Source organism: Pygocentrus nattereri, chromosome 7 (assembly GCF_015220715.1).
Source record: "Pygocentrus nattereri isolate fPygNat1 chromosome 7, fPygNat1.pri, whole genome shotgun sequence".
NCBI classification, from domain to species: domain Eukaryota; kingdom Metazoa; phylum Chordata; class Actinopteri; order Characiformes; family Serrasalmidae; genus Pygocentrus; species Pygocentrus nattereri.
Window position 1 is genome coordinate 8,387,815 of NC_051217.1, and position 20,573 is coordinate 8,408,387.

Sequence of the window (20,573 nt, forward strand, 5' to 3'; positions counted from 1 at the left end):
TTTGGCACACTTTCAGAGTAAGGGTCAATGATTAACCAATAGGATAAATACAGAGAGACAAGAAAGTGGAGAGGGAGTTGACAGCAAAGCAGAGAAGAAGAAGAAGAGTGAAAGCCAGTCAGTTGACCAGTCCACCATTCTGACAGCTGTTTGACACTTTAATAATCATCTCCATCATGAGCAGTGAACAGGCTAAGAAGATCAAACTCAACGATGGCAACTTTATGCCACTGCTGGGTCTGGGAACATTCAATTTAAAGGTAGGATTACACATACATAAATTGTGTGTAGAGCAAGCATTTTCCTTTGACTGGTAACCACAAAGTGTCACAATTCTCTGCTGTGTGCTATGTGTTTACTTCACTCAGATCTTTGGATCTGGTGTGCTGCTTCTACTCAGGGCCAAAATTTGATCTCAAATAAACACCTCTGGTCTTGTCAGGTAAAATTATGATAACAGTATGAACAGAAGTTAATCAAAACTGTAAAATTCGCAAAGCAGGGGATTACAAAAGTTTATATTGAAAAAGCAATATTTTAATAAAACATATTGTTTAAGTTTATATCACTTATTTGAAAACGTTTCAAAGTATATTCATAAACACACACACACAGTGTAAGTCTATTGTAGTAGTGCTCAAGTCTTGTCCTGGAGTGCCAAAGACCGGCATAGTTGTGTTACTTCTCTGCTCTAACACACCTCTGGCTTTGATGTTCAGTGCAGATGGCCTAATCATTGAAACTTACCCTGAGGTTGTGATAGGTAATGTCAACAGGTTTCCAGAATCCTTTTTGTTCAAATTAAATTGGCCAAACGTTCAGATTTTATAGTTTCTCAAAAATGAAAGGTGGAATCAACTAAAATAACCTAGTATTTGAAATCGGCCAGATGGTGTTGCAGCATCATAACCTTTTAAAATTTTACAGACAATTACAATAACTGATCTTGCATTATTGCTACAACAATAATTGACATAATAATAGTTTTGACCAGTCTGAGGTTGCTGAGGTGGGTGGAGGAGAATCTTAAATGGAGTAGGTCAGAGAAATTGTATGCTAAGTCAGTGTGGCGCAGCAAATTTCACTCATCACTAACAGTGATAAAACATAACTAAGCTTTCCAACAAAGCAAAATGTTTCTGAGCAACATTTGATAGACTGTTTCAACTTTAAAAAATTGAAATTTAAAAAGAAATATTTGGCCTCATTCACCACTATCTTCAAGTGCTTTTTAAAAATTTCTTCTAAAAAAAAGTTCTACATCAGATTCATGATGCGTTCTTAAACCACAGAATTGTTCTCACCTTTGTGCTCTTAAGTGTGTGTAGTTTTTGTTCTTATCTAACAACAAATCCCAAATAACATTGGTGAATGTGAGAATCTTTGTGAAAACTGACTAAGTAGGTTTTAAGAAGAAATTGCTTCTTAAAAAATCATTTAGGTACTGGCCTATTTTAGCTTAAATAGCTAGCTAAAATGGGACACACACAAACTACACTTTCAGCAAACGTTACTGAAATGCAAAAATAAAAAGGCTGGCATATGTACAAGTTAATGTTTAGCTTTACACACAGTGTTGTACTCACAAATGCGAGCACTATACAGTCCTGTTTAATCTAAATTATCAAGCTGCCAGCATTATTCATTGTTAGACATGGTCTGGCACATTTTGATTACTTCCATACTTCAACACACCTGTTACATTTACATTACATTTCAAAGTTTCTACACTTGTACCCTCAAAAGTGTAAAAAACTCACATGTAGCAGGAATTTATAAATATGAAAGTAGTTCATTTAAAGTTAAAAATATTGTAAAGTTAGATATATTGTTGTTAGTGTTAGAAACCCATTTCCAACAAGGCTGGGACACTGCAAAATGTACATAAAAATAAAATGCAATAATATGCAGATCATTTAAACTCTACATGTAATTGAAAATAGTACGACATATCAAATGTTGAAACTGAGAAAGTTTATTCTTTTTTAAAAAATATTTGCCCCTTCTGAATTTGATACCAACAACATGTTCCAAAATAAGGCTGGTAAAGTTGTGTAATGCTAAAAAAAAGTGGTTGATTAGCAACAGGTCAGTAAAGCGGTTGGGTGTTAATAAGCATCCCAGAGAGGCGGAGCCTTTCAGAAGAAAAAACTGAAACTGCACGATCAAATAGCGCAACAATTTAAGAATAATGTTTCTGAACGTAAAACAGCAAAGAACTTTTGCTTTTCGTCATCTATGGTGCAAAATAACATTAAAAGATTCTAAAGCTCTGGACAAATCTCTGTATACAATAGAAACAGCCAAAAACTAGTATATACTGATATATGATCTTTGGGCCTTACTGCATGGGCTCAGAAACACTTCTGAAAACCACTGTCTGAAAACAGTTCGTAGCTGCATCCATAAATGTAAGTTAAAACTCTAAAGTGCAAAGAAGAAGCCACATTTAAATGAGATCCAGAAATGCTGCCACCTTCTCTGGGCCCAAGCTCATTTAAACTGGACTGAGATTAAGTGAAATGCTGTCCTGTGATCTGAGGAATCAACATTTGAAATTTATTTTGGAAATCATGGACACTCTGTCTTCCGGGCTAAAGGCCACTCAACTTATCAGTGCACAGTTCAAAAGCCAGTATTCATAATGGTTTAGGGGTGCATTAGCGCATATGGCATGGGTGACGTGCACATCTGTGAAGGCACCATTAATGCAGAATGGTCTTGCTTATTTCAGCAAGACAATGTCAAACTGCATTCTGCAGGTATTACAACAGTATTGCTCTGTATTAAAAGAGTCCAGGTCCTAAACTGGCCTGTCTGCAGTCCAGACCCGTTATTACACAAAACATTTGGAGGGTTATGAAATGAAAAATACCACAAATGAGCCCCTGAACTCCAGCTGAAATCCTGTATCAAACAAGAACAGGAAAACATTTCACTTTAAAAACTACATCATTTGGTCTTCTCAGTTCCCAAAAGCTTACAGTTTTGTTAAAAGAAGAGGTGATGAAACGTAGTGGTAAACATGCCCTCGGCTCAACTTTTTTGGAAATGTAGCTGTATATTCAGTTAACATTTTGGGTTATTATTGTGTTTACTTAATCATATATTTTTATTTATAGTGTAATCATATTTACTTGCAATATTTAAGCTGAAAAATTGTGCAAGCAGTTAAACTCAATTTTTACGATGGAAATTTGTAAATCTGTTGGGGAAATATATATATATATATATATATATATATATATATATATATATATATATATATATATTTTTTTTTTTTTTTTTTTTTTTTTTAACGTTCAGCCCTTTCCATCAATTAAAGTATTTTTGTTTAATTTTTTAAGCAAATCTATGGTGTGAACTGCCAGGTTGTAGGTAAATTGGTGTAGAGAGACTCCAATATTTATCAGATAAACACTGAAACTAGAAATATTGTACTGTTTGATCATCAGGTTGCAAGTTCAAACCGGAGTCAAGAAATAATTGAGGAAGCAATAGATGCTGGCTACCGTCACTTGGACACAGCTGTCACCTATCAGACTGAGGTGGACTTGGGCAAAGCCGTCCGTTTCAAGATACAGCAGGGCATCATTCAGCGCCAGGACCTGTTCATTGTGAACAAGGTGAGCCACTCTTACTTAACAGTTCTCTACAATAACGGTAAGTAAATAAATTTGACAAAGGGCAGGTTAATAAAACACTCCACTGAAAATAATGTCTCACACAACTTTCACCCAGTCAACGCTGCTGTTTGATTGAATGTTTGTTGTGTAAAATCTTTGAAGATTTTAAATGAATTAATGAAAGAATATTAATGAAATAAAGTGTCTGTTTTGTTGTGAACAGCTGTGGTGCAAATATTTTGCCCCTGAGGACATCCCTGTGTGTCTGGATAAATCTCTGTGTGACCTGCAACTGGATTACTTGGACTTGTACCTGGTGCACTTCCCTGTGGGACTGCAGGTTATACAACAATACTGTATTCCAATTACTGTCAAGGGTACAACTAAATAAAAAAAATTAAAAAAAAACATTAACATGGATAACCCCTGTAATGAAGGTTCTCTATACGTGTTTGAATCCATTTTCTGTTTACCTAAAATCACAGTATCAAAAAATTCAAAACCAGAGTCAAAGAACAGTCCAAAATATTTAAAAAACAAAAACAAAACAATGAAAGCTTACAAAACCTAGCAAAAGCACCAAAGGCAAGTCAAGCACAACTCCAGTAAACAAGGAGCTACAAGGCTGAGTAAGCAGACAACCTGACAACACTTCACAGAGAGCCTCTGCTGGTGTGTGTCCTTATAAAAGGAGGTAGATGAGCTGCAGGTGAATGAAATCAAGGCATTAATAGCAAACAGTTTAGAACTCAGGTGTGGCTGACCTCTGGTGTCGAGGGCAAGTGTTACACCTGACAAATCCATATCCAACACTAACATCAGCCAACCAAAACTTAGTCATTTTGAATATGACTGAATGATCTCCAAGAATTATTACTAAAACTATTTAAAGGAATATACTTAAAAAAATTACTACTTTGGGTAATACATACTATTGCCCAAATTCACATTACCAGCTAACAAACATTAGCAGTTAAAAACTGAGGGGAGAGGCGGTGTTTATTGACAGAACAGTTAGTCAACTAAGCAAGGTTAATTAGTCATTTTGATGACACCGTGGCCTGTTCCATGTTATGAATATGAAGGAAAACTTAAACAAAAAAAGCATTAGCTAAAAACAGACAATGTGTGATGAGCCATATTCTTTGCTGCAAATGAAACACCAGCAGCTGCGGCAAGTTTTAAAGCATGGAAAATATCAGCTACATAGTCTTACCTCAGTTTGTTTCTCTCACAAAAAACAAGTAGTACACTTTTTAACAAGAAAGTACAAGTAGCTTGCCTAGAAGCCAGCCAGCTAACTAGTAAACTAAACTAGTTTGGTGCTAAACTAGCATGCATTTATCACAGGTGAACATGAGTGGGATTTACGTAGCCTAACAGATGCTATTAAACATCACTAAACACCAAGGGCTCATCTTTTGTATGTATTGCATCAATAATTGTGTTAATCACAGAGAATAACCTGACGGCTTGTGATCACAGAAAGTCAGCGAAGAACTCTTTCCAATGAAGGATGGAAAAACTCTCACAACAGACTTTGACTATGTGGATGTGTGGAAGGTAAGGAGAGACTTCTGTGATCTATAAAACCCATAAAGAGGTTCTTGATTGTTACAGTGTCCTGTGTATATACATTACAGGGGATGGAAGCTTTGAAGGCTACTGGAAAAGTGAAGAGTATTGGAGTGTCCAACTTCTCTGTCTCACAACTTGAGAGGCTGCTGTCTGTGGCTAAAGTGCCTCCAGTTGTCAATCAGGTACTGAGACATTGTGGTGATAAAGTAAAATATTGGTTTTACTGATGTGGTCAATATGTTTCTTAGCCCCTTCAGTGTCCATACTGTGCATACATAATTAAGCAAAATCCATATCAAATAAACACACTGTCATCTGTAGGTAGAGCTTCATCCTTACCTGGTGCAGACTGATCTGATTAAATATTGTAAGTCGAAGAATATTGCTCTCACAGCCTACTGTCCCTTTGGCTCACCAGACAAACCCAAAGAGATGTGAGTTTACACAACCGTTGACCATATTTTTTGGTAATTTGATCTTTTATTAAGACTTTTGAAGATATATTTAGCCCCAGAGCCAATAAAGTAGAATTTAAATGACTTTGGCTCCTGGACTGGAGTCACTTGTCTTCATCAAATTGAAATGTTGCATATAGTATAATCTCAGTCCAAACATCAGCCTTTGATTAAGTATATAATTAATCTCTGTGATGCAGGCATAGAGGAGAAACAGATCCTGAAAAGCTGCTGGAGGATCCTGTGGTTGGGACGATTGCTGTAAAACACAAACGGACTCCTGCACAGGTCATACCTCCTCATTCAACAGATAACACATCCATGGTGTTCTGTATGTCCTCCAATGTTGAATCTCAGGGTGTTTTATAGGTTTTGCTGAGGTATCACATTGAACAGGACATTGCAGTGATTCCAAAGTGTGTTAATTCCATCCAGATTCTGGAAAACAAAAAGGTAACCCATCCCTCTCAGTATAGTCTCAGCATTTAAAACATGGTTCGCTCCTTCTTCTTCATCGTTTGTGCATTCAAATGTTGTAATACACAAAAATTATTTCACGGTTGCATACTGCAATGTTAAAGAGCTTAGAAGACTCGGTGTAATGAAGTTAACAAATCACAATAGAACAGTAATTGCACATGACAAACTAAATGCTACTGTCGTTGAAAATACTTGTTGAAAAATTAAAAGTATTAAGCATATGACAGTATAAAGAGTTGTTTTACAATAGAGCAGGGGTGTCCAATCTTATCTGCAGAGGGCCGGTGTGGCTGTAAAATGCAAGAGGTCACCTGATGAAATGTTTCAAGACTAAGACCAAATGATTAAACAGGTAGAAACAAGTGTGCTTCAGCTTGTTTGGAGTGAAAACCTGCAGCCACCCCTGCTGTAGAGTAATGTCATGTATGAATCTGGATACAGGTCTTTGACTTCTCTCTGGATGAAGAGGATATGACAACACTCAGGTCTCTGAATCGTGGCTGGAGAGCTGCTCCCTTTAATGAGTAAGAACATATTTTTTGCCCCAATACCACTTAAATCACTTTTATTACAAGGTGGTCCAAAAAAGATTTCTTTATTACTTAACAAGGGTGTGCTTTTGTTCTACAGGATGAAGTCTCATCCTTTCTACCCTTTTAAGTGAAATGTAGTAAATGGCTGAGATTCAGGACAGCTGTCTCCATTGTGAATGAGTCTACAGTGTTGCTGTTTCAATCAGATAAGTTTTATGGATAAATCGGCAGAATTAAAATTTGTATACAATATTAATGCACAAAATGAATGCTCAGGCTAAACAGGGCTTGCAATTTATTCTTCATAATCTTGAAGAATTCTGAGTAAATACAATCTTTTTATAACAACAATAAGCAGTGTGTTCAATTCTTTAATGTAATACTGAAAATGTTTGCCCATGTTAGTCCACATATTGAAGAAGTTATCTGAAATGTTAATTGCATCACATACAATGTGGTGGTGGGAAATGTAACGACAGATATGTGCTCTGCAAAATTCACTAGCAGCTTGAACAGCACATTACAGAGCATTACAGAACATTTCAGGAAAGGTCATAGAATATAGAAATTTGGTTTCCACCAAGCTTCCACAAAACTTTACTGTTGGCAATAAGCACCCCATATATAGCGTTCCTTGGCATTCTCCACACCAAGATTCATCAGTCAGACTGCCAGATAAGGAAGTGTGATTCATCACTCCAGAGAATATGTTTTACTGCTCCAGTGTCCAGTGGTTTGCTGTTGTGCATAGTGCTCATAGGCTTGTGTGCAGCTGTTTAGCCTTTGAAAGCCATTTTACAAAGCACCTGATGCAAGTCCTTGTGCTGATGTTGCATCCAGAAGCAGTTTGGAGCTCTGCAGTGAGTGATCCAAGGATAGACACCGCTCCGTGACTGAGCAGTTATTGCTCTTAGATATTTCCATGTCCCAGTAATGACACTTACAGTTGACTGGGGCAGATCTAGCATGTCAGACATTCCACAGACTGACTTCCTGCAAAGGTAGCTTCCTATGACAGTGCCATGCTTAAAGTCATTGATTTTTTTAGTACAACACATACTCCTGTGTGTTTGTCTATGGAGATGTGCATCATATGTGCTTGGTTTTATATACCTGATAGCAATGAGTGTGGCTGACATCTGCACTCAATAATTATAATAGATATTATATCAATTATCATAAACTAAACATAGTTTATTCAGCTTTTTTATGAGTAACTAAAGATTAAAGTGATATAATAAAAATTTGTAATTATACCAAGTAATATCAAATAGTTTGTTAGTGATTTAGCCTACTAATGTTTCAGGATATCTTACCATCAGCCATCACATTATGAGTGATCAATGTACTGGGAAAATTGCTGTCATCATAATTCTTTGAAAAGGAACTATTTTCAAAAGTTTTCATTCCATATTCCATAGGTGGCTGTTTTTTTTTTCTCTTTTCACCGCAATACCACTTAAACCACTTTAATAGCAATGAGGCCCAAAATACTTTTCTTTACTACTTAACAATGATGTGCTTTTGTTCCACAGACTTGAGTCTCATCCTTTCTACCTTTGTAAGTAAAATGTGATTAGTAGTGCATGGCTGAGGTGCAGGGAAACTCTCTGTTGTGAATGAGTCTGCAGTGCTGCTGTTTCAAGCAGCCAGGTTTTAAAGTGTTGTTGACAAGTCAGCTGAACTGAATTTTCATAAAATAACTGTATTAATGTTAGTGCTACACTAGGATTGCAATTCATACTATGATAATCTTGGAAACTCTGAGAGAATTCTATGAATAAAATCTTTCTAAACAATATGCAGTGTGTTTAATGCTTTAGTGAAATACTGAATTTTTCTCCATGTTAGGCCACATGATGAAGAAGTACTGAACACTTGCTCTCTTAGATGCTGACAGCTTTTGCACTCTGCATCTATCTTTGCACTCACTGCACTGTCACTGTATTTTATGTCTTAGTAATATTGCACTATTCATGTTTGCAGACTTTTACTGCATTATTCATATTAGCAAAGTTACAGTACATGTTTTTACTTTGCATGCTTATCATTTTACATATTGCCGTTGTTGGTAGAAAACATCATATCTCCATTTTTGTCATTTTTTGTTTTGAACGTGACTGTTGCCCTTTACATTGTATGTAAATTTTATGATGGATGGACTAAAAGAAATGACACAACATGATTTGGAAAGACGCCTGGCTCCATTGACTTACATTGAAAGTAAAGTAGGTTTTTTCCTTCTTCTGTAAAGTTACCATTTTGGAGATACAAGGTTTTCTTCCAACAACAGCGATATGTTGCTCTCACAGTACATACTACCTACATTTGCATTCTTTCCACTGTCTATGCATATATGTATATTTTATTTATTCTTGTATATCTATATTTTGTTTACCACTGTACCATCCTTAATTGTACATATTGTAACCACAGTACTGCTTACCATGGTTACTTTCCTGCACTTTATATGTAAATAATACTGTATTTTGCACATCTGGTTAGATGATAACTGTATTTCATTGGCTCTGTACCTGTACTGTAAAATGACAATGAAATTGAATCTAATCATAAAATAATTTAATTGGTGGAGCTGAAAAAGGCACTGCTGATCAGTTGATTCAGTGAGTTTAGTCAAAAACAAAAACAAATTCTGTCGGATTTGTTTTTGTTTATTTTTTTCAATGATCCATGTCTAAATAAATACATGAGTGAACCCATCAGTGACTGATTTGTTATCATTCTGCATTTCTTCAAACCACAAGTCACAATTAAAAATAAATTCAGCTGTTCATTGGTCAGTTTCTGACCACAGGACCGCTGTTTTGGGTGGCGTTCCATTCGAAGTACAGCAGTGACATTGATATGGTAGTGTGTGTTGTGCTGGTACAAGTGTATCTGACACACTGCTGTTGTTAAGGTTTGCATACACTGTACCAACTGGGCACACAATGTTGTTGGTACTTAACTATATCATTAGCTCATCTTTTTTCTTTCATGGTTTGTGTTAGCTTTCCCTTTCCTTCTTCATTAACAGCCATTCTCAACAGGTGAAACAGGTGAGCTAGAGTATATAATTTTACACCTATATAGAGGAGCTATAAAGTAGGTGGACCTAATAAAACAGAGCCTCATACAACACTAAACAACCACCTGATAAGCATACATACAATAGGGAGTGTCTTGTGTGTGTGGATGTGTTTGTGTGTATGTAAAAGTTTTTTCTATGTGTGTGTGTATGTTTAAAGGAAAGTCTTAAACACTCAATTATTCAAATACATGTTGGCTTCCCATTGAAATGTTTCGAATTGTCCTATAAAGCACAGACTCTGTGTGCTTTGTGTGTGTGTGTGTGTGTGTGTGTGTGTGTGTGTGTGTGTGTGTGTGTGTGTGAAGTGGTAATTAAAATTTTGATTGTTGATTTGTTGAGATATTGGTCAATTTTATCACTCCATGAGAAATGATCAACATAACATTACTTTTTCATTAGCATATAAAAAAATGTATTTAAAAAATAGACCAAGGAAGTACAAAACTACAAGAAGCTGGAATAAGAAAAAAAAACATACAACAATATATAGGTAACTTGTGGATAAATGTGATATTTATTATATCATTTATTGTCTGAATATATTTTTAGAATTTTTCCTTGTTTTTCCAAAAGTCCAACTATGAATAATATTAGAAATTCAAAATATAAGGGTTATCAATAACACACACAAACACACACATAAATAGTCAACAGCCAACTGTCAGTGGTATTATAACAAAGTGGAAGTGACTGGGAACGACAACAACTTAGCCACAAAGTGGTAGGCCACGTAAAATGGCAGAGCAGGGTCACACATATGCTCACAGAAATATGGGGGCAGTTACACAGATTCATGCTGTGTTAAGCAAAGCTCCACAAGAATAAATACGCTATATTTCCAAAAGTATAGTGTGCAGAGGCCGCCAACTTCTGCAGAGTCAATCGCTACAGACCTCCAAACTTCATGTGGCTCTAGAGCAGCGGAGACATGGTCTCTAGTGAAGAATCACGCTTCTCCATCTGGCAATCTAATGGATTAGTCTGAGTTTAGTGGTTGCCAGGAGAACGATACTTGTCTGACTGCATTGTGTCATGTGTAAAGTTTGGTGGAGGGGGGATTATGGTGTGGGGCTGTTTTTCAGGAATTGGGCTCAGCCCCTTTGTTCCAGTGAAATTAATTAATTTTGGACAATTTCATGCTCCCAACTTTGTGGGAATAGTTTGAGGGACGGCTCCTTCCTGTTCCAACATGATTGTGCACCAGTGTACAAAACAGAGTCCTGGCCTGAACCCGATAGAACACCTTTAGGATGAATTAGAGCGGAAACTTTGAGCCAGGCCTTCTCGTCCAACACTGATGTCTGACTTCATAAATGTACTTCTAGAAGAATGGTCAAAAATTCCCATAAACACACTCCTAAACCTTGTGGAAAGCCTTCCCAGAAGAGTCGAAGCTGTTATAGCTGCAAAGGGTGGGCCAACATCATATTAAACCTTACGGATTAAGAATGGGAAGTCACTCAAGTTCATAGGCATGAGAAGGCAGACGAGCGAATACTTTTGGAAATGGAAATTTTGGAACTGTGGTTATATTTGTCATAGACTGTTTCATGTGGGGAGCTAGAAAATGCCCCAGCATGGCTGTGGCCTACAACAGCTGAAAAATAAAGCCCCACAAATTGTGCGAAATCAGCACCATGAATGCTACAATAATTATAGACTTCACATCATAGTGTCTGAATCTATACAGGCAAATCTTCTGGAGATTATTGAATAGTTTCAGGCTAGTATTCCCAATCGCATTTCTCTCTGCAGATTTTTGTGTTTTCCCTACTTGACACAATGGAAACAGCCCGCAAAGAGCTTGTTAATTAGTTAATGAGTGAATTAGGTGTGCTAGATTAGACAAAGAACAAAGATGTGCATAGTGTGAAATCACCAGGACTGGGATTGGGAACTGCTGGTTGAAAGGAAATAGATTTTCAATGAAAATCAAATTTACATGTTTTTTCACTTACCCCATGTCCATCAGCCGAGATACGTTTGCTATCAAAATTTTGCTTCTTTAGTTTTGACCTGGAGCTAAGAGGCTCATGTTACTGACAAAAAACTTGGTACTTACTATATGCAGTCTAGGTAAACCAACAGTGAATGTTGATTAGCTATAGACAGGGAGCTGTGAGGTATTAATTCCTGAAAGATGTTGGACCCTCAAATGGTTTGATATGGCTAGTAGGTTATGATATTGCAAACTGACTGACATCAGACATCTTAAAGCTAAATAACAAGCCCAGTAATAGTGTTGGATAATTTACCACAGCATAACTAAAATTAAAGTTTAAAAAATGTATGAAAAACCCATTCACAATTTCTGAGGATATACTCCAAAGAATAATTTCAAAAGTCAAATACATTACAAAATAAGAAATATATATAAAACACAGAAAACTTATACCAACATAACACACATAAGAGAGAGAGAGCGAGAGAGAGAGAGAAAGAGAGAGGTGGGGCTGAGAGCTCCTGCAGGTTTTCCCTCTCCAACACAGACTTGGTCAAAGCAAATATGCAAATTATTCTAGACATCAACTATAATCAAATACATGACTTCTTATTCACTATATTAAAATTGAACTGATATTTATCTCTATGTTTGGTACTTAAGGCATATCAAAGCTTAATACTATATTAAACAACATTGAATGACATTCATCAACAAGGGCCAAATGTGCCGTCAAATGAATACCTTGTTGTTTAACTTCGATGACCTTGAGTGGTTCCAGTCTGTCTATAAAATAGCTGATTCATCATTACAATTCAAAGGTTTTATAATGCAAACTCATACTCGCTCAAACGTGAAACATAACACAGCATCACTAGTGAGATTCAGTCAAAAAAGTGCCCAACTTACTGACGTCAGCAGGAGTTACAAAGCCTCTCAGTAAGGCCAAAAGCCATCAAATTGTCACCTTTCATCCAGTTATATGGTCATTTCATCCAGGGCAATAGGCTGCCAGCCAGCTGCCATATCCTGTACAATAAACTGGAAAAACAGGTCCTTATCGCAGTGTCCCTCTCAAGTAACATGTCACAAGCCTCGCAGAGACACAAAAGCTAAAGAACTATTATTCCTATGTGTAAGAAACTTATTCTTAAGCAAAAGAAAAATCTACCCCTTGAGTTCACATCCAACCAGATATCCTGCACCTGGTTAAAGCCTCCTTAGCTGTGTAGCAGTTTTCCTTCAAGACATTATGCTTTTTCCCCAAATCTTGGAGCATCGTGCTGCAGCTGACTAAACAACAATGCAGTTGATCTGTTTTCAGAAGTCAGAAAAGAGAGATATTTCCATTTCTTAGATTGCTAAAGTCATGTTGTCACAAATATTTCTCTAGATGAAACTAGATGAAATATACTCTGCTACTCTCTACCGACTGGTATAGGAACTACAAACAGAAATACATTTAAAAAAGAGATGAGGACCTGAGCACTAGACCAGAGTCCAGCAGTTTGCTGATTTCACTGTTCTGACATAACAGTTGAACCTAATTATTAACTGAAGAGTTTGAGCAGAAAAATCACCAAAATGTGCAGGAATCCAACCCTCCAGGACTACAGTCCACTTCCTCAGATTTGAGTGCTCTGGACATGGAAAGATTTTGGATTAACAGCACATTTTTTTGCTGTAGTTGTATAATTGTGCTACATTATTCCTTCAGTGAAAAACAACTTCACTTCCTCTTTTTTTACATTGCTCTGGAGGAAATGGCAGTGTCACATGGTCTTAGGTGTTAAGGTCACTTTCCTCAATTTTGTCAACAGGCTGTAGTACATACATGCACAATAGAGGTAAAGATTCTATGCTTGCACACACACACACCCTCAGAGTATGGTTCAATGATTAACCGTTAAGATAAATAAAGAGAGAAGGCAGAGAGGGAGTTCACAGCAAGGGAGACGTTAGAGTGAAAGAAAGAAGTGAAGGAACTTGAGGAAGAAAAAGACAGGAAGGACCAGCTAGTTCACTTATCTGGCATTTGTTTGACGTTGCACAAAGCATTCCCCCATGGATGAGGAACGACCTAGGAAGATAGAACTCAATGATGGCAACTTCATGCCACTGCTAGGTCTGGGAACATGGAAGTCAAAGGTAGGATTGCGTTTTTGTAAATTGTGCATGTAGAGCAAGCATTTTACTTTGATTTGTAATCATCATAAATCTCTTTTAGCCATAGTTACTTCACTCACAGCAACTTTCCTGTGTGCTGGCTTCTATTTAGGACAAAATCATGAACTTGCATGAATATCACTGTCAACAAATCAGAGAACCATTTAACATCAATTTGAAAGAATTTACCTAGCATTCCCAAGACACCTTGCGCCTTGACAAAATGAGCTAGGAACAAATTGATTGTCATGTGATAAGGTTGTAAAAGGCAGTCCTTTGTCATAACTGTAAAATCATAAAGCTGGTGGTAAAAAGGCTATATTGAGAAAGTAATAGTGTTATTGAAAAGGTAATATTCTTTAAGACGGTATCATATATTTGAATAGTCTGGCACAGTTTAGTTACTTCCCTGCTCTAAACTCTAAAACATCCACCTTCAAAATCCCAGACTTCCATCAATTCCATCCATTTTATAAGCTGCTTCCCCCTCAGGGTCGCGGGGGGTGGTGGTTTGGGGGGTGCTGGAGCCTATCCCAGCGGTCATTGGGCGGAAGGCAGGATACACCCTGCACAGGTCGCCAGTCCATCGCAAATCCCAGACTTTGAATAAAATTCTAAGGTTTATTATGTTGTAACTGGAAGGGCTACAATGCAAAATGGCTGAGTTATTCTTAGGTTATAAAAGTGTGTAACAAAACTTTGGACCCACTGGCAGGTCTTGGTCATCTAAAGGGTTAAACCTGGCAAAGAGTTGAGCTGGAAAAAGCTGTCAAATGGTGCTGGACCTTGGCCCTCTGGAGGAGGAATTTGTCTGGCATATGGTAAAATACAATAGCGGATTCAAGGCCTACTTGTAGAGTTAAAAGGGAAATCTGCAATTTTTTAAAAACCTCTCCATAATTAAATCATTAAAGTACAAACAAAATCATTCAGAGTGGTTTGATGTGAAATGCTCCGTTCTAGAAAAACATATCCAGTCAGAATTGTTCACAGTGTTTATATGAACCAGATGTTTAAAACATTAAATGCCTCTATAAGCTACCCTCACATGATGTTATTACATGACATGGTTACAAGTACACTCCTGATGGCTGAGTTTTCCAAGTTTTGAGACATGTTTTTGGCCTAAAATGTATTTGGGGGAGAGATTCATGAAAGGCATTATAGTCCCAAGTTTCTATCACCAGAACTGTAAAGAAATTTTTCTGCAATGCAATTCTCTGCATTTCACATCAAAACTCTAGAAAACACTGTTCACATGATATACTCTATCTGTAAAAAGAGTGCTGGAACCTAGCTAAAAATTGAAATATTTCACATTCTGATAAAAAAGTCCACTCAAAAGTACCATGAAAGGAACCTGTTGTGGGATTTTTAAAATATGAAAGCAATTAATTTTATGAAATATTATTGGTAGTGTTCTGCGCACATATATATTATAGTTATACTGTATGTTATAAACACAGAAACTAGAAATATTGTACTTCTTGGTCAACAGAGCACAAGTTCAGAACAGTGTCAAGGAGCAGTTGAGACAGCAATAGCTGCTGGCTATCGTCATTTGGACACTGCCCATAGCTACCGGAATGAGGTGGAGTTGGGCAAGGCCCTCCGCTCCAAGATACAGCAGGGCATCATTCGGCGCCAGGACATGTTTGTTGTGAGTAAGGTGAGTCTCTGTGATAACTGTAAGTAATTATTACTGAGAAGGCATGTAAATCACCCTAAGAAAATAAACTCTCTAAAAAAGTCTCATCCAGTCAGCACCGTGCCTGCTGGTGTATGAAGTTACATACGGTTTGAATGTTTGCTCTGCAAATCTCTGCAGATTAATAGACTAATAAAGCATATCTGTTTTGTTGTGCCCAGCTATGGTGCACTTATTTTGCCCCTGAGGACATCCCTGTGTGCCTGAATAAATCTCTCAGTGACCTGGAACTGGATTACTTGGACTTGTACCTGGTGCACTTCCCTGTGGGACTACAGGTTACTCAACCGCACTGCATTCAGATTGTAGTCAAGGGTAGACCTTTTAATCAGTGTGAATAGTGATTAGAAAAGGTGAATAAAAAAGGTTCAAATATAGGTGTATAAAAGCAACCAGAAATGAATTCAGTTTTTTAGGGAGGCAGCATGTGTGAAATGTTGCATGATTTAAAAATTCAAGACTTTAAACAACACTTCAATGCTGTATCTAACATTAACATTAGCCAACCACAACAAGTTTGCCAAGTTAACTGGCTGATCACAAAGAATAATGTCTAGATTATCTGCTACGTACTCTCACTTGAGCTTGTTTCTTTCATAAAAAGCAAATACTTTTAGATTTTCAACCAGATAATATGAGCTAGCCAGCTAGCTAGTTAGCTATCACTACTGATAGCTCACACTGTGAGACATGAGTGGGATCACAGGTCTTGTACACTGGTTTTTGATTCCAGTCATGGGTACCCACTGTTCTGCACAGTTTCAGGTATTTTGTTCCCCCAACCTACTGGATCCACCTTATGAGGACCTTCACAATTATTTAATGAGCTGGATCAGGCGTATTGGGGAGGAACAGTGGATCCCCAGGACTGAGGCTGAGGCCTAGCTAATGTAACAACTAGCCCCGTAGCCTGTTACAACAGACTGCACTATGGGGCTACACCACTGAATTACTAAAAAACAATGTACAATGTACTCTTAACAAAGGTTGTTTTATTTGCAGCACAGATGTGTTGCGTGAAAGAGAATGATCACTGGGTTTTTTTTGTGTGTTTTTTTTTTGGACACAAAGTTGACTTGATAAGACACAGGTCAACACAATAATGAGGTAGGGACACAAAGACGGACACAGACAGGGCCAAGGCAGACTCAAAGGATTGTGGAGCTGCAAGAGGACAGAAAAAGAGAGATACAAAACATCACTGAATATCAAAGGCTCATCTTTTTGTAGGCATTGCATCAAATAACTTGTGTCTAACAAAGAATAACCTTGTGGTTATGTTTATTTACTTTACTTGCTCCCATCCTGTTTCTACAGAACATTGGTGATGAGCTCTTTCCAGAGAAGGATGGAAAACTTCTCGCATCAGACATTGACTATGTAGATGTGTGGAAGGTAAGGAGAGACTCCTGTGATCTGAAAAACCCATAAAACGATTCCAACAGGTTGCTGATTGTTACACAGTGTCCTGTGTATATACATTACAGGGGATGGAAGCTCTGAAGGCTTCTGGAAAAGTGAAGAGTATTGGAGTGTCCAACTTCTCAATCCTACAACTTGAGAGGCTGCTATCTGTGGCTAAAGTCCCTCCAGCTGTGAATCAGGTATTGAGACATTGTACAGGTAAAGTAATACAGAGGTTTTACCTTCTGGTGTCAACAATAACATTTATGTACATAATTAAGGAAAAGTCTTGTAAAATAATTACATTGTCATCTGTAGGTGGAGCTTCACCCTTATCTGGTTCAGTCTGATCTGATTGAATATTGTAAATCAAAGAACATTGCTCTCACAGCTTACAGTCCCTTTGGCTCACCAGAGAGACCCAAAGAGATGTGAGTTTGTACCTCTCATTTGACAACACATTTATTGTTATTTGATCTCAATTTATCACTAGAGACAAATTTGTACAATTTAAAGGACCTGACACTTGGACAGGTTTCACCTGTCAAACTAGAAACCTGCAGTGCAAATTTAAAGCAAACAGAAAGCACTGACTTGTAAATCCTGTTTGACCTGTTGTTAAATGAAAGCAATTCAAAGACATTTGATGTTTTACCTTATCAGCTTTTTTGTAAATCTACTTTACAAATTTATAAATGTACATACACACACAAATATACACCGATCAGGCATAGCATTATGACCACCTCCTTGTTTCTACGCTCACTGTCCATTTTATCAGCTCCACTTACTATATAGGTGCATTTTGTAGTTCTACAGTTAACCATCCGTTTCTCTGTATACTTTGCTAGCCCCTTTTTACCCTGTTCTTCAGTGGTCAGGACCCCCATGTACCTTCACAGAGCAGGTACTATTTGGGTGGTGGATCATTCTCAGCACTGCATTAACACTGATGTGGTGGTGGTGTGTTAATGTGTGTTGTGCTGGTACGAGTGGATCATACATAGAAGTGCTGTTGGAGTTTTTAAACAATTCAATGTCACTGCTGGACTGAGAATAGTGCACCAATCAAAAATATCCAGCCAATAGTGTCCTGTGGGCAGCATTCTGTGACCACTGATGAAGGACTAGAGGATGACCAACTCAAACTGTGCAGCACCAGATGAGCTATTGTCTCTGACTTTACATCTACAAGGTGGGCTGACAAGGTAGGAGTGTCTAATAGATAGTGAGTGTACAATGTTTAAAAACTCCAGCAACACTGTTGTGTCTGATCCACTTGTACCAGCCCAACAAACACTAACACACCATAATGAGAATTATCCACCACCCACATAAGTGCACTTATAGAGTATAGAGTGGAGCTGATAAAATGGACAATGAGCATAAAAACAAGGAGGTGGTCATAATGTCATACCTGATTGGTGTACATATTGGCGTACATGTATTGGATGCCTGGAACACATTCCAAATACCTGGGACAGGAACAGGCTTACCACTGTGTTACATCACTTTTCCTTTTAATAATACTTGATAATCGTTTGGGTACTGAAGATGCAACTGATCCACTTTTGAATGCAGACTTTTTGCATCTTTTCAGCTTTGCACCCATACAGGGCTTTCACTGTCATATTTTGCACTTGCATGTGGCTTCCTGTTGTCCTGCTGAAATAAGTCTGGAGGTACCTGAAAAAGATGTCATCCAGAAGGCAGCATATGTTGCTCCAAAATGTATGTATATCTTTCAGTATTAATGGCACTTACATAGATGTGCAAGTTATCCATGACATGGACACTAACATCCCATACCATGAGAGATGGATTTTGAACTTTATACTGGTAACAGTCTATATGATGATTTTTTCTGGTCTAGTGAACACATAAATGTCACTGTGCATAGTGCAGTTTTATCTTGCATTTGTGGATGTAGCAACAAACAATGTTTATTAACATTGCCAAATTAACGTCTGCCAACGTTTGCCATGTGGTCATTTCCATCACATAAGCATGCCAGATTTTAGTGTAGTGCCATTGGAGGGATCAAAGGTCACAGGCATTCAGTTGTGATACTCAACTTTACTGTTAATGCAGAGATTTCTCTGGTTTCTTTCAACATGTTTGTATTATGCACCACAGTGGGTAAAACACAATCTTTGCAATCACTTTTGAGGAATGTTGTTCTTAAACAGGTTAAATAATTCTCTGATGCAGTTTTGGCAAAGCATTGAGCATTCAACCCATCCTTGCTCATAAAGAACTAGGCCTTTCCTGAATTTCCTCCTTTCATAACAAGCATGGCTGCATCACCTGTTTAAGTAATTTATAGAACATTTCGCATTGTTCCTAATCTTTTTTGGTATGTGTTACAGGTATCAATTTTAGAATGAGTGTACATTTCTAAAAACAATTAAGTTAAGGTAAAACATCATCTTGTCTTTGTGCTGTTTTCCTGTAAATGCAAATCACTGCTTTCTGTGTTTTTTTGCATTTCACATACAGTTTCAATTGTTTTGAAATTAAGGTTTGTAGATGACCATGTATTACAATCTCAGTCTGAATATGAGCCTTGGTCTGAAGTGATTAAACTCTCCCACAATGTCTTTTGTGCAGGCATAGAGGAAACAAAGACCCCGAAAAACTGTTGGAGGACCCTGTGGTTGGGGAGATAGCTGCAAAACACAGACGGACTCCTGCGCAGGTCATACCTCCTCTCTCAAACACGTAGACACATGGTTGTTTGTATTTGCATCACTATGTGTATTACAGTGTACCTTAAATGTAGAATCTTGGGGTGTTTTGCAGGTTTTGCTAAGATATCACATTGAACAGAACATTGTAGTGATTCCAAAGAGTGTTAAGCCCAACCATATTCTGGAAAACACAAAGGTAACTTATCACTCTCAATATAATCTCACCATTTAAAACATGGTCTGCATTTTTTCAAACCATACTTTGTACATTGAAAAGTGCTAATACAAAAAAAACGATTCACACTTGGATACTGTAATGGGGTAAAAGAACAAGTAGAACAGTAGTTGCATATCCTTTCTTAACTAAAGGGTACTTTCATTGGACCTACTCCAAAATTATTTTTAAAATATTAAGTATATTATAGCATATAGAGATGTTTTACTGTAAAGTCTTGAATGAATTCAAATGCAGATCTTTGACTTCTCCCTGGATGAGGAGGATATGAGAGCACTCAGGTCTCTAAATCGTGGCTGGAAGGCCTGCATCTTAGAACAGTAAGAGCACACTTTTCAGCCCAATTAAACTATTTGTATAACAATGTGGTCTAAAACACGTTTCTTTACTACTTAACAATGGTGTGCTTTTGTTCCACAGGCTGGAGAATCATCCTTTCTATCCTTTTAAGTAAAATGCAGTTAGTATTGCACGGTTGAGATACAGGGAGGCTGTCTCCATTGTGAATGAGTCTACAATGCTGCTGTTCCAATCAGATAAAAGAACATTTTAAACAAGTATTTTTTCAATGTAATAATCTGAGGCATGTGTTAACTGAGGGAGAAGTGAATAAAATGATTTTAAATGATTCCAAGTTAATAAACTTCTGTTTAATAAAAACAAGA

The 20,573-nt window shown here is 37.3% G+C and overlaps 2 protein-coding genes across 2 annotated transcripts; both read left to right on the forward strand.

The window, feature by feature from the left end:
• Window positions 1-87: 87 nt before the first annotated feature.
• On the forward strand, window positions 88-7,023 carry LOC108411105 (aldo-keto reductase family 1 member B1-like). Its single transcript, XM_017682533.2, has 10 exons — window positions 88-260; window positions 3,456-3,626; window positions 3,850-3,966; window positions 5,112-5,189; window positions 5,270-5,386; window positions 5,526-5,638; window positions 5,860-5,947; window positions 6,029-6,112; window positions 6,581-6,663; window positions 6,770-7,023. Exons 1-10 carry the CDS (start codon window positions 177-179, stop codon window positions 6,801-6,803), a joined length of 969 nt encoding a protein of 322 aa, XP_017538022.1. The 5' UTR covers window positions 88-176; the 3' UTR covers window positions 6,804-7,023.
• Window positions 7,024-13,542: 6,519 nt separating this feature from the next.
• On the forward strand, window positions 13,543-20,571 carry LOC108411019 (aldose reductase-related protein 2-like). The gene is made up of 10 exons (XM_017682417.2): window positions 13,543-13,853; window positions 15,370-15,540; window positions 15,741-15,857; window positions 16,897-16,974; window positions 17,067-17,183; window positions 17,302-17,414; window positions 19,594-19,681; window positions 19,786-19,869; window positions 20,146-20,228; window positions 20,329-20,571. The coding sequence occupies exons 1-10, from the start codon at window positions 13,770-13,772 to the stop codon at window positions 20,360-20,362; spliced, it is 969 nt and encodes a 322-aa protein (XP_017537906.1). The 5' UTR covers window positions 13,543-13,769; the 3' UTR covers window positions 20,363-20,571.
• Window positions 20,572-20,573: the final 2 nt, after the last annotated feature.

What these genes read in the sequence shown, in the direction of transcription:
- LOC108411105 (XM_017682533.2), top strand. Translation starts at nt 177, where the DNA reads ATGAGCAGTGAACAGGCTAAGAAGATCAAACTCAACGATGGCAACTTT. An exon ending in ACCTGTTCATTGTGAACAAG is followed by an intron (nt 3,627 to 3,849) that starts GTGAGCCACTCT and finishes TGTTGTGAACAG; the next exon opens with CTGTGGTGCAAATATTTTGC. An exon ending in ACTTCCCTGTGGGACTGCAG is followed by an intron (nt 3,967 to 5,111) that starts GTTATACAACAA and finishes TTGTGATCACAG; the next exon opens with AAAGTCAGCGAAGAACTCTT.
- LOC108411019 (XM_017682417.2), top strand. Translation starts at nt 13,770, where the DNA reads ATGGATGAGGAACGACCTAGGAAGATAGAACTCAATGATGGCAACTTC. An exon ending in TGGGAACATGGAAGTCAAAG is followed by an intron (nt 13,854 to 15,369) that starts GTAGGATTGCGT and finishes CTTGGTCAACAG; the next exon opens with AGCACAAGTTCAGAACAGTG. An exon ending in TCCCTCCAGCTGTGAATCAG is followed by an intron (nt 17,184 to 17,301) that starts GTATTGAGACAT and finishes TGTCATCTGTAG; the next exon opens with GTGGAGCTTCACCCTTATCT.